The sequence below is a fragment of the Phaethon aethereus genome (genome assembly GCF_964289735.1).
Source record: "Phaethon aethereus genome assembly, chromosome: 4".
NCBI classification, from domain to species: domain Eukaryota; kingdom Metazoa; phylum Chordata; class Aves; order Phaethontiformes; family Phaethontidae; genus Phaethon; species Phaethon aethereus.
The window spans coordinates 70420490-70438492 of record NC_138578.1 but is presented as its reverse complement, the minus strand read 5'-3'; the positions used below and the strand labels follow the sequence as shown (position 1 = coordinate 70438492).

At 39.5% G+C, this 18003-nt stretch overlaps 1 protein-coding gene across 2 annotated transcripts in view; it reads right to left on the bottom strand.

Moving 5' to 3' along the window:
- SLC2A9 (solute carrier family 2 member 9) overlaps positions 1 to 18003 on the bottom strand; it is a gene marked incomplete at both ends in the record, with an annotated part of 112427 nt that overhangs the window by 57589 nt on the left and 36835 nt on the right. For both annotated transcript variants that reach the window (XM_081999737.1, XM_081999736.1), the window contains 2 exons: positions 2474 to 2661; positions 11403 to 11535. In XM_081999737.1, the coding sequence (XP_081855863.1) occupies positions 2474 to 2661; positions 11403 to 11535 (321 nt within the window). The remainder of the gene's footprint in view (positions 1 to 2473; positions 2662 to 11402; positions 11536 to 18003) is intronic.

Here is an 18003-nt window from a genome sequence, read left to right as displayed (position 1 = left end):
AACAACGAATGTACTGTTTTTATGCAAAACAAATTTTTATTTTAAAGTAAAAGCCTTAAAAAGAACCAAGTGTTCTCAGATACCAGCAGGGTGATTATAGAAGTCTGCAAGTTGGTAATTTCCCTGGAGAGTGACCTGAGACTCTCGCCTGAAAGAAGTCCAACTTTCCCATACGCCCTGCCCAGATGGCAGCTGTGGAAAAGACCAGACTGACTAACAGGGCACCACAGACAAAGCACACGATGGGAGCTATGAGTTAGAAGGACGCATTTGTGGCCGTTAAACCTTGCTGATGCCGGCTCATACCCAGCAGGTTAGCTCAGCTGCAGCCAGGCGCACCAAGACCTGGGTTCAGCAGTACCTGTCACACCTGTACCTGCCCTCTAATCTCTGAGCTTCAGGCGACTTGAGCAAGATCAGCCAGGAAAGCCACGCAGAAGAGACAAGGAACTGAAACCTGGTCTCTTAATCAAGTGGTCCAACTATTTCTCTTGACCTCTCTTATCATTTGCTTGTTTTTCCTGGATGGACTATTTACAAAATCAGTTTCAGAATGCAAATTTTGTGTGAATATTTTTTTTCATGTCTAGTGAGTTTCATTATATGGGAGGAGAAACAATGTTGTTGTAATAATAGTAATAGTAATAGTAATAATAGTAAGGCTTAAACCAGCCAACTTGATACACAGGTTTCCTGACAAAAATAGTTCTTCTGAGGCAAATTTTCACAAAGTGGCCACCTAATGATACTTTAAAACAACTCTAGTATTCATTTTGGACTGGACAGGTCTCACTAACCCCGCTATGAGAGTGTGGCTTTGCTCTGCCATGGAATACTGGACAATTTATTAAATATCTATAATCTATTAAATATCCTCAAAACCACAAAACTCTTCTCTTTCTCCTAAAAATTTAGCTGTGGCATTCTTTGTTTTTTAGGCAATGTGCTTCATTATTTTAACAGTCTGTTTCTTATTAAAAGTGTCATTTTATTTCAGTTACGTGTTGATAAATCTTAGAAGGACTAGATGACAAGATAATTCCATTTATTTTCTTAAAAAAGTATCCACAATGAGGAACAAAATAGCCTGTCATTAGCACCAAAATTCTACAACTAGAAGAAAATACCACCTATACAAATGATTTTATAGTTCACAGTATGAAAAAATCTTCTAGCTCCCTCCTAGTATTTTGTTAAAAACTTTTAGATACCAGAGTTCTAATTGCATTAATCTTAGACGAATTACTTTTGTCTTGGACAAATTACTTTTGTATTAGGACTTTTAAAGCTATAAAGATACCTGACATAAGCCTGAACTGGTTGTTTTAGATATCAGAAACACACTTACTATCACTGATTAGCCCTGGGGAAACAAACTAGCTGAAGTATGCTGTAATGCACAAAGCCACAACGAGAGCTCCTTTCAGCAGTGATAATACTGCCTTTTGTATCTATGAGCAATTAATGCCTTTGAACTGTGACAAAAACCTCTTTTGCTTTGAGGCACTTCACGAGAACATTTGTGTTGTGCGACGTACGGCATCTAACCCAGACGTCACAAGCTGCAGCAAGGGAAGTTCTGGCTGGATATAAAGAAAACACTTTTCACAGTGTTAAATGGTGAAAACACCTGGCACGTGTTGCCCAGGGAGGTTGTGGACTTTTCAACCTTGGAGATATTTAAAACTAAACTGGACAAAGCCCATAGCAGCCTGAGTCAACCCTGAAGTCAGTCTTGCTTTGGGCAGGGCGCTGGACCAGATGACCTCCAAAAATCCCTTCCAACCTAAATTCTCCTGTGACCCTCTCCAACTTGATGCAATAGGCTCAGACAGATGGAAAAGGAGACTCTGATGTCCATGGTCAACAAGACTTCTCGCTATTGGCTGTTTTGTGTCTTTTTTCCTCTTTTGCTCTGCTTTCCAAGAAAGGCATATTGAAGCACAGCTTATTCTTCAAATTGTATGAAACAACAACAAAAATCACACATGCATGCAACAACAAAAATCAAACCTCTTAAAATCACTTAGAGGAACTTTTGCTGACTTGTACAAGTACAGAACTGAAATAATCCAAGCAGAAATATTTACTGAAAAGACCAAGTTTACCTATCATGAAGAAACATGGGGCACATCAGACCAGACCTTAACTGACCAGAAACAGAGAATCTGAGTATCAGAAGCAGAAGCTGCACACTGTTTCTTTGCTAATCTGTGCTACCTTTTCATGTATTGCTTCCAAGTTAATGTAACATGGCTTCCCCCCCTTTTTTTTATTTAAAAACCCCAACAAACGATACAGGTCTCTGTGGTCTTCCCACATGCTGGTGTAACAAAACCATTACTAAAAGAAACAGCCAAAAATAGAAAGTCATAGAGTTTGCTGAATGGCATAGCACAAACCTTGTGCTATGTATTAAAAAGAAAGGAAGGAGCACCCCATGAGATGCCATGGCCTGAAGAAGGACACTTACAGCATTTAGCCCACAGAGCTGGTAGCAGCCCATGGTGACAACCACAGTAATGACCTGCCATCGCACAGCGCGGGTTCTCAGGAGCTGAAGTATCGACACTATCTTGGTGTTTCTTTGGACTCGAGACTCTGCCAAAACTTCTTCTACTTCATGAGACACGTCATCTTTCCCAAGGAAGGTCTGAAATGCTACAAAGAGAGGACATGTACTTTAGGCCAGACACTTGGCACTATGTGAATTTATAATAGGCTTGTTTCACAGAAATGGAAATGTGTGACACAAACAGGAGATATACATGGGCTACAACTTAATTATTATTCTGCCAACAATATCATTGTGCTCCGAGTATGACCTAGCTCATGACTGCAATTGGTCTCAGAAACTGCAACAAGAATAGAAATTACTTGGCACCCTACCAGATCTCTCATTATATTATGTCATATACAATATAGCCTAAGGTCCAGTGCAGAGTCAAAACCCTGTGTTTTGACACAGAACGCCTCTGAAAAAAGAGTTTAAGAGCAAAGCAGTTCTGAACATTATTTCAGTTGGTTACTTCTGCAGCCTAACAATATAGCAGACTTCATTGCTGGAGACAGATTGGATAGAGAAGTAATAACATGTAAAAACATACATAAGTGCGTTAAACCAAGAAAAGGCAGACATTTGAAAGAAAAAGCTATTACTCTTCATATTGTCTCTTGTTTTTACTAGCATACAGACAAGAATTCACTTTGTCAAGATGATCAGTATTAGAAAGAACTACTCAGAGCAGTTCAAGACTTTCTATTTGTCAATGCTGTAGACATGGGATGAATTTACCTGGCAAACGTAAGCAAACAACCAAATTGTCTCCCCAGAAAAACATACCATTTATTATTACAGTATTGCACATCAGTGAGTTACTGAGATATCCTTCCACTGTGAATAATAAAAGCTTTACACCTCACATCTCCTCCAAGAGGTACTACAAACAGATACCTCCACCAGCCTTTACAGATACCATATATGCTGATGATATTTTCGTCACAATCTTATGAACACAGCCCAGGGCTTGGCTTTTCAAGAGGTGTTTAAAATGCTCATCACCTTGGAATGACTGCAGAGACACAATTACATTACACATACCCAGGCAACAAGGCTTTGTGACCCAGCTAACTCTAAAAACAATCCTTTAGACAGCAGGTCACTTAAAATTGTTATTTTTATTAAGTAAGTTGATTTAGTTCGCCTGAGAGCCAAATCCATTTTTCTCTTATCCACAGCTTTGCATAGTACTGCCTCCACATTTTTCAGGAAGTATACATTCTTCTGGACCATAGAAAGGACTTGAACAGTTAAGAAAGCCAAAGACACTGACTAGGCATGATTAAAATGCCTGGACTTCATTTAGGTTTTGAAGTTATAAAATCTAACTTTACCTAGTAGGTGAAAAGGCCCAGTAGTGGCATTTCAATGTTGTGAGGGATAGGCCACACAAGTGAACCGCTGACTTCCCAGGAACATCCTTCTCTGTCCCTTCAGCAAACGCGCAACGCTGTGCGCTCTGCCTGGCTCCCAGGCTGGCAGCATGGGGAACTAACTTGAGCTCTGGGCCAAGGTCTTCAGATGCAGTTAGCACGTCTATTGCATCTTAATGGGCTCTATGTGACTCTGCTTAACGAGAAGGATGATTTTTTAAGGGATGAACACTGACCACCTCTAGGTATTGAGTCAATTCATAACATTCATTTATTCTGATATCCAGTTTCTCTCTTGGGAGAGGAGAGGTCAGAATTTTTAAATCCTTCAGGAACAGCATGAGATTTATTTTTTCATGTAGGCCTTACAATCAGAAATGAGTTAACAAACAGGGACCTCAAAACCCAGAATTTAAGCTGCTGAGTTTCATCCTTCTGCCACTGCCCACTTATTATAAAATGACATGCTAAACGCTTGTTAAAATGAGTGTGGTGTATTTAAAGCCTACGATAAGAAATGTAAAATAAGAACACCATGTGCCTATGGTATGTTACAGTCAATGTCTCATGCTTAAATTACACTTTCCTCAGTATTATTGGAGCACTAATAAAGAAAAATACAGATAAAGATGAGAACAACCAGACATATCACCACACTCTTCTTTGAAAAGATTCTCTCAGATTTTTAAGCATCTGGTCTATCAGTGTGAATTAGGTCAGTGCATGATTTTCTTTATTTTTCCTGTCCTTAGAATCCTCAGCATTCCTGTAGGGCATACAAGTCAGAAATATAGGTGCAGTCAAGTAAAAAGAAAGCAATCTGTCTTTTCTGCAGAAAGGAGCTTGCTGTATTTCTAGAGGGACCAGGAAGTAAAAAACTGCAATTACCAAAATTACCAAGTACAAGTCAAGGAAAACATAGAAACCTGCTTTCTTTTTCTTCCCTCCCTGGTATTAGGACCAGAGATGTAAATGCCACTAGGAAACTTTGACGGATCCTTAAACTTACCAACAAGTCAAGAAATGCTAAGACAATGCTACGATATACATGCATAGTTTTGAGTAGACAACACTCAGTTCTCTTGGAAAAACACATTTTCCTGCTGCTCAACATATCTTTAACTTTCTTCCACTAAAAGTTTTTCAGGACAGTAAGAATCACAATTTTATAAATAATTACTGTGGAAATAAATTCTGCATTAACAGGGAGATGGGAAAATTCCAGGGTCTTTCAATGTGTGATGTTCAATTCTATTCATTTCACATTTTAAACCCCTGCATTATTGGCACTGAGAAGCACAGCAGTCATTCCCCTCCCAACTGCAATGACTTATTTCCCTCCATGACTGGCTGCTTCCCTCTATAGGTAAGTCTTATTTTCATGTCACACTTAAAACCATCTAAGGAGTTAGAGTTCTAGCAAGTTTTAGACCTTTCCCAGATTTCTTTTTAATTCCCTTGGATCAGAAGGTCCTAGATGCTCAGCTTTCAAAAGCTGGTACATTGCCTTTATAAATAGAAAAAGCAGCGGATGGTTCCAGTCAAGGGGAAAGGAGTTAGGAAAACCTTCCATTTACACCACCAGCTCTTATTCATCTCAGCTAAGTGAAGGTGAAACATCTGAAAGTGGTTCAGAAGTCAAACGAAATCAGGTCGGTACTGTCTTTAAAACCAATCGAACCTTTACATTAACAGAAGATGGACACTCAAGAACTCAACTACATGGGGGATTACTAATTCTTTTTCCACTGTAGTACTTCCATGGCTGTGCAAAGAAACCAGCTGTTACTGTAAAGGCTGAATTAGCATGTAAACTTTGAGAAGACATTTAAAAGGATCAAAATGTTATTGTGTGATTTACAGAATAGAGCCAGCCCCAGACAAGAGGAGGCACAAAAAGAGAGAAGTGGTCACAGGTAGTAGTTTGGGCAGTAGGTCTTATGCCTCTAAGAAACTAAAAAAAATAGGAAGCTGCATGAGTATTATTGTCATCTATTTCCCACGGACATGTTCGCTTTCACTTCACTGATGATTAAGTATATTAAATCCAGTGTCTTTAACACTAAGCTCTGCTTAAACAGCATCTTTTTTGGCCAGAGAGGAGACAGAATACTGGGCTGGATGGACCCAGTCAGGCATCTCCTGTTAATGCTGCTGCTGTTCTGAGGGGCAGTAGACACACAGGGTGCCTTGCTCTTTGACTCAGCACTTGCAAAAGATTCACCCAACTTCAATGCTTTTGAATCAGATTTGTAGCAATTTCCCTGTAGTAACTTCATGTCAACACAAAAATACCTAGCAAAATGAAAAAATATTATTTTTATATAGCCAAAAGAATAATTTAGATGTACCTTGCTAGTAGAGGTATAAACAACTATTTAAATCTACCAAAATATCAATTAACTACTAGCACGTGGCACAGAAAAATTTAAGAATAAATCTCAAATTTTCTATTCCAATTCAGTAAATATCACTGCAATCAAAAGGCTTATGCTTTTCTTATGTGTTACCTCCTCCTCCTTGTCAGTAAAGAAACACACTGATCTTCTGCAAGTTATCATCCAGATTGGGATTATATCTTTACCTGTTCTTACATCTGGTTTCACAGACTATCAATACAAAATAGGCCTGTTCAGGTTCACTTGAACCTGAACCAAATCTACAGGTAAAACAAAATACCCACATGCCACCCTAAAGTAACACAAGAATTGGTAAACCGAGTTATATCAAAGGTCCAGTGAACCAAGTATCCTTTGTCAAGAACAGGAGGTTTAGGAAAAACTTACAAATAAAACAGACATACCACAATCACTCCGGCTTTCGGCAGTCAGCAACCATCTGAGAAGGAGCCTCCACCATAAGCCAGCAAGTCTACGTGGAAGAGACACAGCCTAGTCATGGCTGTCTCTTCCTTTTCTAAGCAGAGATTATAATGCTTAGAAACATAAAAAAGCACACATATGCAGAAAGAATTTAAATCTACACTTCTCGTTATACCTGTTGCAATGCTTCTTTCATAACCATAGGAGTTTTAAGGTATGACTTAACATACTAGATTAACAGATTTTGTAAGTCACCAACAGATGTTACTGTGACATTTTATCTAAGTTATTTGACCCTTAAAGACATAACAATATTCTTGTTCCCTGTCAAGCTGGGATGCCAGATGAATTCCATTATTGATTTACATGACTTGCTACTGTAGCTGCATCAAAAATGCAGATTTTCTTGTAACAGTATTCTTTAAAAGGGTATGGAGCCAACTCTCCAACTGAAAGTGTTTATAACCAATGTTGTCAGTCATAAAAATGTTCCGTTTTATCACACTACTACTACTGTTTTTATTTGTATTGCATCATTGCCACAGTCACAGATCAGGGGTCCACTTGGCATGCAACTAATAGACAACTAATGTCAAATTTGTGTCTTACCGTCCTACAGCTTGGATGGCAAACTGCCTGATATAAGTTTTGATAGTTTTTCTTTTTCTTTCTTTTTCTATCCTTGTCACCCTTCATTCCCACAGCTCTCTAGCAACTGAATAATGATCTCCTTCCAAATTTCTTCTCCTCAACCATTCAAATACGCATTTCTCCTCCGCTGTCTGGTGAGCATTATGAAGAAGGATCACACCAGTTAAATACCTGGCATTTTTCTCCCTTCTGTTCTTATCACGAGAGGAGAATGTTAGTTATGGGACCTGGGAGGGGAGCTGGGATGGTTCTACCCTCTCCCCATTACCAGATGTTTAGCTTCTTGAGCAAAGCAGCTTTACAGATTGTGCTGTTGGTCCAGTCAATCATTCTCTCCCCACAACACATAAATCAGTTCTTTCATGTTCAGCAGCAAGGGAGAAATGTGGGAGATAGTTCAGCTCCTGTTGGTCTCGGGGACACAGATACAGGATGGTGACCTCCAGGACAAGCAGAGCTTGGCTGCTAACATTGCTTTTGGCAGCAGTCAGTCATGGTGTCCGAGCAGCTGATCAGCCAAACATCGGCTCAGCCACCCACAGAGTGCACCATTTGCACTTCTAGAACGGGGAAACCAGGGAACCAAGTAGATCCCCATCAGAGGAGCTCAGGAGACATCACTTGTCTGAGGCCCTACTACTCCTGTGTTCATGGAATAGCTTCTCCTGTGGTGGTGTGGTTTATGTTGGCACACGATGCCTGCCTGCTCTAACCTCATCTCTTCTCTTTTTCATCACTTACACAACACATCTTGGTCCTTCTCCCTCTTTCAGTCTCTTATTTGCACTTAAAGGCATCATGCTCTTTTATATCTCTGCTAAAAAAAAAAGAATGAGGCTGCCTGTATTTTGGTAGTTATAGTCTTATCTCCCGAAGACAGAAGAAAAGGAGGGGATGAAAACAGAAGCAGAACTTTGTTGGAAACTCAATGACCTACATTATTCCACTGGATTTTTATTGCTCTAAAACAATTAGGAAGATTAATGCTGTCATCTCCATTTTAGAAGCTTTGACATGCACGTACATTTTAGAGTATTTTATAAAGACTAATGTAGTCATCTGCCTTAAATACAGCAGACCTTTTACAAATAACAGTTTTATATTTCTCCAATAAGATATAATCCACAGTGAAATGTATATTTGCATGAATAGCCTTGATCTGTTAGGGGAAAGAAAAAGGATTTAGTCGGAAGAGAGACTTCTACATTTCTGATATTAATATGCAGATTTAACCTAAGAGGCAAATAATGCAAAATCATTACTGTAGTCATCATGAAAATGGAGAATACTGCACTGTGATTATATGGCTTACAAGCAGTAGGTTCTTTTAATAGCCCACAAACTCCTCTAGTCTCCCTAATACTCAGGCTCCTCCTCGCCATTTCTGCAGATAATGCTAACGTCCAGATGACTTTTCTTGATTGTTGATTCACAGTTATTCACTCTCCTATTTTGTGAATTCCCCCCACTTGCTTTCATTATTCCGCTGCACTACTCCAGATACCTGAGACTTGGATCATGCCTAATCTGGATTTCTCCACGTGCCCTGGGGTGGGAGGGAAGGCTCCAAACCTTCCCACTGGGCTAAGACCACAGGTGTCCTTGGCCCGGTCATTCCGTGAATCAGCCAAACTCTTTCCCCACCTATCCGCGTGCTGAACAGAGATCCAAAGATACTCACTTGCAAATCTACATTAGGAGAGGGGGGATTACAAAGGCTGTGCAATTGTATGAAAATTGCTTGTATTTTTACATGTAAAGACATGTAGATACCTCATAATACAGAACTATAAAATGATATGATCTCTGCTGTCTTACAGGTGGATTTTGTGGATTATGAACTCCACAATGATATCTAACAATCATCCTTACCTGTGTGGCACCTGATATCCTATGGGCTACCTCGCCCGTGCAACAAGGTGGCCTATTCTGGAAGCATGGCTGCTTGATACACAAGGAATGGGAGGGAAATTCAGGGGGATGTATAGACCTCACTGTCCAACAGTCCTTTGCAAATCTGTCTGGAATCATTGGGCCCTAACTGTTTTGAAAGCTCTGTAGACTACACTCAAAATGAGTTTCACTCTGTACTACAACATATCTCAGTACTAAATTTTTATTTTAGAATTAACAAGGTCCAAAACCTTCTATTGATAAGTAACTACTTTGAAGAGTTTTTTGTATCTGCCTCCTCTTTTTTTCGCAGAGTGTCTAAATTTATAGTCTTTAAGGTGGCTCATGAAAGCCACCTTCTCGTAATCAGTAAGCCAGTTGCGAAAGCTCACTTCCTTTCAGCTACCAAATAAGGTGTGGGTAACTTTGCTCTCCTGATGTCTTCTCCTCCAAAATCTACTTCCAATGGTTTTAGCTTTCAAACCCTTTTCAGAACACATATGCTGAAAACATCCCAGACTGCAGCTGGCCCATTACCAGCAACAGTAAATGGTGTGAATTTCAAGGCAAGTGGTGTTGTTTGACTGCCAATTTTTTACAATTTTTAAATTCTACCTATGAGACGCCCAGCTTCACTGTCAGTACTGAGGTTTCCAGGTACTGTGGTAGTATTTTCAATAGATCCCTATAACAAGTGTGACATTATGCTATAGCATTGCAGATGCAGACTCTTTGCCAGCCGTAGCTCTGGAAATACATCTACAATTTTATCAGGTAGAAATGAGCCAGCTTAAACTTGGCACCCAAATGCGTTTCCTCCCAGCCCAGTTGTGGTGCTGCAGAAGTTAGTACCCAACAGCCAGCCCCAAGCTGCTCACCACTGTGTCCCTGATGGGTGCTCTGACCACAGCTGGCAGGCAAGCCCTCTCCTTCACGGTCCCTGGAAAAGCTGTTCTCTGCCTCACCAAATCTCTGCTGACTCTGTAAAGCTAAAGTACTCTCCCCAAAACCTTGCTGGTTTTGCTCTTTTTTTTTTTTTTTTTAAACACTGAACTGTATCTCTAAATGTCTGAGGCTCCAACATTTACAAAACTCTTCATTCAACACCAAACTGAGACAACATGGCAGTTTCTTTATTAGTGTGTCATTTCTATTTCAGAGTGCTCATCAGAACAAAAAAGGCCAGTGTTTCATTTCATAGTAGAAGAAAAACAGGATAGAGTGAGTTGCATCAATTTCATGCTAAAAGATTATTAAATTTACGTTTCAGGGGCTGATTCGCACTTTGCAAGTAATTTAGCAAGCAACTAGTTAGTGATTGAAAATGTTAAGGGTTATATTCTAATGAAGTTTTTAGGAATGATTTTTAAAGCGCATTTATGTTCTGTAAACATTTTGGTATTATAATCAGACTCCTTCCTCCTTTGTCGTATAGTAAGCAAAAACAAATTTTCAACATTCTCTCAGTCATAATGTGATGATATATTGGAACTTAAAACTGACTGTAGTGATTTTACTGGGGCAGAGTATACAGCAGCTGTGATCACACAAGCAAATTCTTTTATACATAGAATCTAAAGTAAGAACAAATTATTCCGGTCTGTGTCTGTGAAACTGAAACAAGCTATATGGAAGCACTGAAAATTTTCAGTTAAATAGGTTTATTAAATTAGATCTACAAAGGTTATTGAGTTACAGAAGCATAGGGTCAGACACAGTGATTACTTAACAAAACCCAGCAACAGAATCAGTGTTTTTGTTAGCCAAACTGCAAAGACTGTAGGTAAAGGAGAGTCACGAAGACTGAAACCACCCTTCACTCCCAAATGAACCCTGCATACAGTGGCTGACACACAGCAGCAGGATGATGTAGTTAGGTTTGTATCACCATGCATACTTAGGTTAGTTTGTTGGAGAATTTAATTTATAAAAAAAATCAAAGCAACAGTTATATTTACACACACACAAAAGGTGAGGGAAAAACAATTACCAAGAGAATCTCTCCTATTGGAGTATTCAGCTTTTACTGTGATATCAGTATTACTTTCCAGCCTGCATCCCTACAATAAACACCTATTGTTGCAGGAAAGTAACACATCATACCTTTTTCTGCCTTGCTCGTGTTATGTTTTTCAAGTAGGAGGTAACGAGGACTCTCAGGAAGAAAAGGCAGAATCACGACTTGTATCAATGAAGGAACAATGATGGCTCCAAATAAGTAAGGCCACCGGGATTCCTGCAAATGGATGCAAATACAAGTCATTAATACTCTCCCATATTGATACTAGGACGAAAAATAGCTGTGACGGGAAATGCTGTAACGTTTCATGATTCAACATATCGTGTCAGTGAGCAGAGTGATTTCTTCTGCTTGAACTTAGTAAGCAGTTTGAACATTTCCCCCTCAGATCACCTTACTCAAGCGCCAAGGAAGACAGAATTCAAGCCATCAACTGACTGAGCACGGAAAGAGAGAGGTAGGGAAGCCAGAAAACAGCAATACACGTTTTTTCTTTCCTTCAGCTTCAACATCTATACATGTAAAAACATGATAAATACTCAAATACATATTCTACAAGTCACCCCCACTCACAGTAGTATCACTCATTAGATTTAAGAAGCTGTACACCACTATTTTTATATAGTTACATATACTCACATGTTGTCTCTTCATCTAATCTAATTGATCTTAAAAAAAATTTATTTGTCTCAGTCCTCTAATAGTCATAGTATGGGTAAAATCCCAGTAACACTTCAGCTAATCTGCGGTTTAGCAGAGTTTAGTGGTTCTTGGTGTAATGCAGTCAGAGACTGTTCAGCATTTCACAGCTTCTGTGAATCAACCGAGTCAGGCTGAGGACTCACCACAAGCCTCTTCCACTTCGAAAAACACAACATTTGCCTTACAGGTACAACTAACACACATTCAGGCAGTTTTCATGTCCATTCAGAAAAGAAGACATACACAGTTCAATGCAGTTAGAATGAAAGACAGCTATATAATTTAACAAACAAGGTATCTGCCTAACTGGAGTGAGGTTATCCTTATGAGTGTTTCCTCTTGCAACCATTGATTCCACCTCTTAAGCTGGTTTCCATGCTAATTTAAGTATAACAAATCATAGAATCATAGAGTATCTCAAGTTGGAAGGGACCCGTACGGATCATCAGGTCCAACTTCCCGCTCCTTGCAGGACTACCTAAAACTAAACCATATGACTAAGAGTGTCATCCAGATGCTCCTTGAATTCTGACAGGCTTGGTGCCTTGACCACTTCCTTAGGGGAGCCTGTTCCAGTGATTGACCATTCTCTCAGTGAATAACACGACTTTAAAGACATTCTTTGCTTCTATGGTAGTGTAACTAAGAATAACACATTATAGTGTTTTCCACTATGAATTAGCTAACTGAGCACAGATGTTCAAATGAAACACTGACAGTCTTGTTCCCAAGTCCATGAAATAGAAAGTACTTTTTCTATTGCCTTGCAAGTGATCTGCTGGAAGCCTCCATCAAGAACCTGAAACACTAGAGCCATGTGCAGTATCCCCACCAACGCAAAGCACCGATGACCCCTCTGGCAAGTCCCCCATACAGAAGCCAGGCAGTTTTAACCTGCCAGAGCCCCACTGCGGTGTAGGTGAAGAGCACAAGGTGCTGCACTATCCAGTACAATTTATACGAATCTACTCAACCACCAGCAGATTTCAGATACAACTTGACTTTGATAATTTTCCTTAAAATCAACTGAAACAAATTTGTCAACATCCTCAAATATTCATTATGTAAAACCAGCAGCTACAGAGGGTGACCTGAGCAAAGCTCTTTCAGGAAAAGGCTGGGAAAGGCAGTAAAGAGAGGTCATCTAGCTCTTTGGGCTTACTCTCAAGACAGGATACTTTCATGCAGCTGAAGGAGAAAGATGCCAGCAGTATTATTTTTTCCTGCAAAATGGCCTTCGGTCTGCCCATGTCCTCAAGATGCCTTCTGTTCCAAATGAATGCCAAGATGAAATTTTTTAGTTTTTCCTCCAAGTTCAGAATTCATCTATTTAATTCAATGCTTTCTAGTTTGAGACTTGGTTCTTAATTGAAAAGCCTGCTGAGACTTCAGCAGGCCTACTGTTCAGGCATCATGTCTAGCACATTTTCAAAAGCCTGGCTAGATCAAAGGCAGATTGCACTGCATCCTGGCTGATTGAGCTCCGGCAGGCACCGTGGGTTTGGATCCTGTCCCTCCCTCAGACTGAATCCATCCATTCAGAGCCCACATTTCCCTGAACAAAGCTGATAAATTTTATTCCAACATCATTTTTCAAATCAAAGGTCAAAGGCCCCCAAACTAATTTCTGTTGATAGTTTTTATTTTATGTTCTCCCACTTTAGCAATGCAACTGCTAAAACACAATGTACTGCATGGTACGGGATGTAATCCAAGCCCCAAACCTGAACTGGAGCCTGAGATAACTTAATAATTCTCAGCCAGAATATGCAGAGTATCTCCTAATGGAAGTTTTCACTTGCCCTTTAAGTGACAGGTTTGTATTTTTTAAATCTCCTGGGATGGGAAAACAACTTGAAAAAGGTTTTTTCCAAACAATTCAAAACTCAAGATTATAATTCTTACTAAGAGCCTCAATTACCATGAGTACTTCAAGTGCTTATTTCTTCATTCCAAATGCTTTTTTAATGCAGTTGAGTGGAGAACTTTACTAATATAATAGAATCAAGAGTGGTTAACAATCTGTTTGTAAACAAATTAAGCAAATTTTTAAAAATTAGAAAATTAAACTTATGTTAAGTCTTTAAGAAAAATTAAAAAATCACATAAACAAAATAGGTACCTGGTTTTAAAGAATAGCTTAAGAAAACAGGCAGTACAACTGATCAGTTTTATTCTATATCGGCCTGCAAGCAGAGTTTAAAAGCTCCATAAAAATGCTACATTTGTTGGTCTGAAAGTGCAAAATACAAATTGCTGGAAATGAAGCTGAATTAGACCCTATGAAGAGAACTAAAGGATGCAGGAAAAAGAGAGGGTCCCTAACCTCTTCAGGAAGGAATGGGACAGGATACACACCGGGACAATGCTCAGAAGCCATAATAAGGTAAAGACTGAAAACAGCACAGAAGCATGACTTAGAAGACATATTAACACTTTACCTCAGTTGTCATTGGTAAGGAGAAGCACACGGACACTACTGAGAGAAGTGAAAACCACCACATCCCACTGTATATCAGGAAAAACTTGAAAGAGCATTACATACTTTAATTACAGGGGACCTGACTCACCACCTACTCGGAATCAGTACAAATAACATGTCAAGTTGGTAAGATTTTAATTTTAAACTGTCACATTTTGGATATTTGCTTAGGCTGGAGCATGAAAATCCCAGCTTTAATCTATTTACAAAAGACAGTTAAATAGTAGATCAAGTTTGACAACCACAGACTCATTCAAAGGTTGATATAATAAAGTCTAAAGCTGCAGAAATACAAGGTGGGGGAGACAAAACGGGTAAAGCACAACACTGATTTATCAACTGCAAATTAGACAAGATTAAATTATACTGGAATACAGTAAAGTAAATGTTACCAGGTCAGAGAATCATCAGCTAAAATGCAGAAAAGGGAACTTACTGTAACAATTAAAAGGTGGAAAAGAAACTGGCAGGGGGAAATGTCAACAGGCACTGCTGACAGCTGAACTATTGGTCCATATTAAGTTCAATGACTTATTTAAGCATGGTTACATTTAATGTTTTCACTAATTAAGAAGATTTTGATAAAATTTGAAGACACCCTCAACACAGAAAAGGCTAAGAATATGCACATATATAAAAAAAAATTAAAAGGGAGAACTGAATCATTGCCAGGGTCATACAACAGAGGTGGGAAGAAGTGCTGTACTGCCCTGTACACGGGAACGCAGTTCTGGAAAGATCTACTGAGGCCAATTAAGTATTCCAGTACAAAATGTATGACAGGATCAAAAAGACTGAGTAAGGAAATACATGACTGCCACAGGCTCTACTCACTCTCTTTTTTTTTATTTAATTTATTCAATATATTAATTTATTTACTATATTTAATATATTTATTTAAGAATTAATTTATTCAATATAATTATATTTATTTATATTATAAATAAATAAATTTTTGTATTTATTTATTTACAAAGCATAATGTGGACACGCATCCCCCTTCCCATTTCCAACTGAGTATCAACCACGACATCGCTCTCTGCCCCGAGTTTGGTTTTCTCTGCTGTGGGGTCCCCCACGTCCAGCCAAGCACCCCTGACCCCAACTGCCCCAGGGCACGCTTCCCACACCCCTGCCTCCTGCCTGTTCCGGAGCCACAGGGAAATCACTGCACCCCAAACGCAAGCCCCAAGCACCTCCTCCTAAGCACACAGGGTAGCACAGGACCCAGAGGGCTCCAGCACCGCTTTGCATCCCAGTACAACAGCCACGCCGCCTGACGGAGCTACCGAGGGCTCGTTTAGCTTCACTGCTTGAACCTGGTAGGAGGCCCTACCAAAATAAATACTCGCTCTCCCTTTTTCTCATACAGTGCACAGGATGAACTGTGATCTCTCAGCGAGCGGGACTCTTTACCAGTCACTATTGCAAATTACTTTAAATAATAATTCTGGAATTAATTCCTTGTGGGGTGGGGTTATCATGGGTTTACTACAGCACTAAACAGTTTACAAAGAGCAATGATTTTTTTGTATAGTACCTTTCTCATGTAAAATGACATATGTTACCTATTTTATGTGTCGGGAGCAAAGAGACAAAAGCTCTTGCATCCAATGTAAGATACTCAAAATGTTCAGGAACTAGTGATTTGGCAGTCTGTTCTTTTTCCTGTTCTGGTGAGAAGCAGGAACACATTTAAAACTCTAGTTTGGCAAAATATACTCACACACACACAGACAAAAAGAATTATAGCTAGTATAATTCCTAAATGCCCTGAAGCATCTTGCCTTGCCTCCTGCTACAGGCCCAGAAGGATGCAGGTCTCTGGGGTTTTCTGTGTCACATCTGCCAGTCCCACAGGGACATTTGAGGTACCCTAGGGCATCAAAATGATACTCTATGCTTATGTTCGAGCAATTGAATCTTACCCTCTTTAGTAGAGACTTGGCATGAAAACTTCATAGCAGAAATATTCCGTTTGCCACACAAAAAAATCATATCCCTGCTCAGAACAGACTGAGTAGACTTACTTGGGTGTGCAAAGCTGAGAAGACTGCACTAGTCCAGCATTTCTCTGTTAATCTGCTACTGCACCACATAAAAACACTCCTAAAGGTAAAGGACAACCTCACCAGCTTGGGGCCAAGGACTGAAAAAGCACTGAGATAGAAGTAATTTCTTAGCACTGGAACTGTCTTTTCTTCCTTGACTCAAGGGTATGGCACAGCGGTGATGATCATGAGGCAGCTGAGAAACATGTACTTCTTCTGTACCTCAGGTTTCAGCCCAGCTGCTCACATAACGTGCAGGACAGCTTCCTCCCATCTTCCTCGCGCCACTCCAAACACCACTCTACAACCGCCTCTGACTGCAGTGGAGGGCACGAATCTCATCATCTAACAGTCGCATCCCTGCTAGATAAAATTCCCTCTTTGCATGACCATTCCTGCAACCCACTTCTGTCAAAATATGTTTTAATGACAGTTACGAACTGCTTACCTTCCTGTTTAAAAGAGAGGCAACGCAGACAGTATGCATCTTTCACCTCTGGTCTGCAACCACGTGGATATTTATTTTTATATGTCACTTACTACAAATATAGCCCTGACAACAAGATTACTCAAGTCTCAGTGTCTTCCCAGGTATTAAACAGTACAGAAAGTTACCAGACTTAAGGCTGTACAATCCTCACCTAAAATTCACAAAAGTCAGTAGGAGGTTTTTGCTACTGAGTAAACCACGTCTGGATCAGGACTTAAAACAGCCTTGAAGGTGGTTAGTGTCCCATGTCCAAATTCCATTACCTCCTGTTCATTGAATTGCTTAAATTTTTAAATCATGTTGTACATGTTGAGATGGAGGATTAAAGTGTATGTTACAAGTTTCCAAGATACTTTTTGATCCCACTTTTTATTGGAGTAACAACTAGCTTTTTACTGAGCACTTACACGGCATAATTTGTCTTCAGTGCTTATTCATTTCTGAGAAAAATAAAAATTTCTGAGAAAAGCAATGGGAAATGGTGAGCTTTCAAAGGGGACTATTACCAGCAGCCAGCATATATATTTGAGATTCTTTAGAAAGAAATTGGAACTATACCAAATTTCAGACAAACTTCCTTTCAGCAATGCATGTAGACTCAGGCTAACTTCCATAAATAATATTATATAAAAGAGTAAAATAAAAGAATAGTAAATTAAAATAATTGAAGAGGATAAGATTCAGTTGCTCAAACATAAACATATAGTATCATTTTGATGCCCTAGGGTACCTTAGATGTCCCTGTGGGACTGGCAGATGCAACATACACAACTCCAGAGACCTGCATCCTCCTGTGGCTGTGGCAGGAGGTGAGGCAAAATGCTTCAGGGCATTTAGAAATTACATTAGATGCAATTCTTTTTTTGTGTGATTATATTTTGCCTGTTGAAGGACATCTTTCCACGAAAGCTTGTCTACTGCTTTTCCAGCTGACCTAATTAAGCAGAGTTCCGCTACAT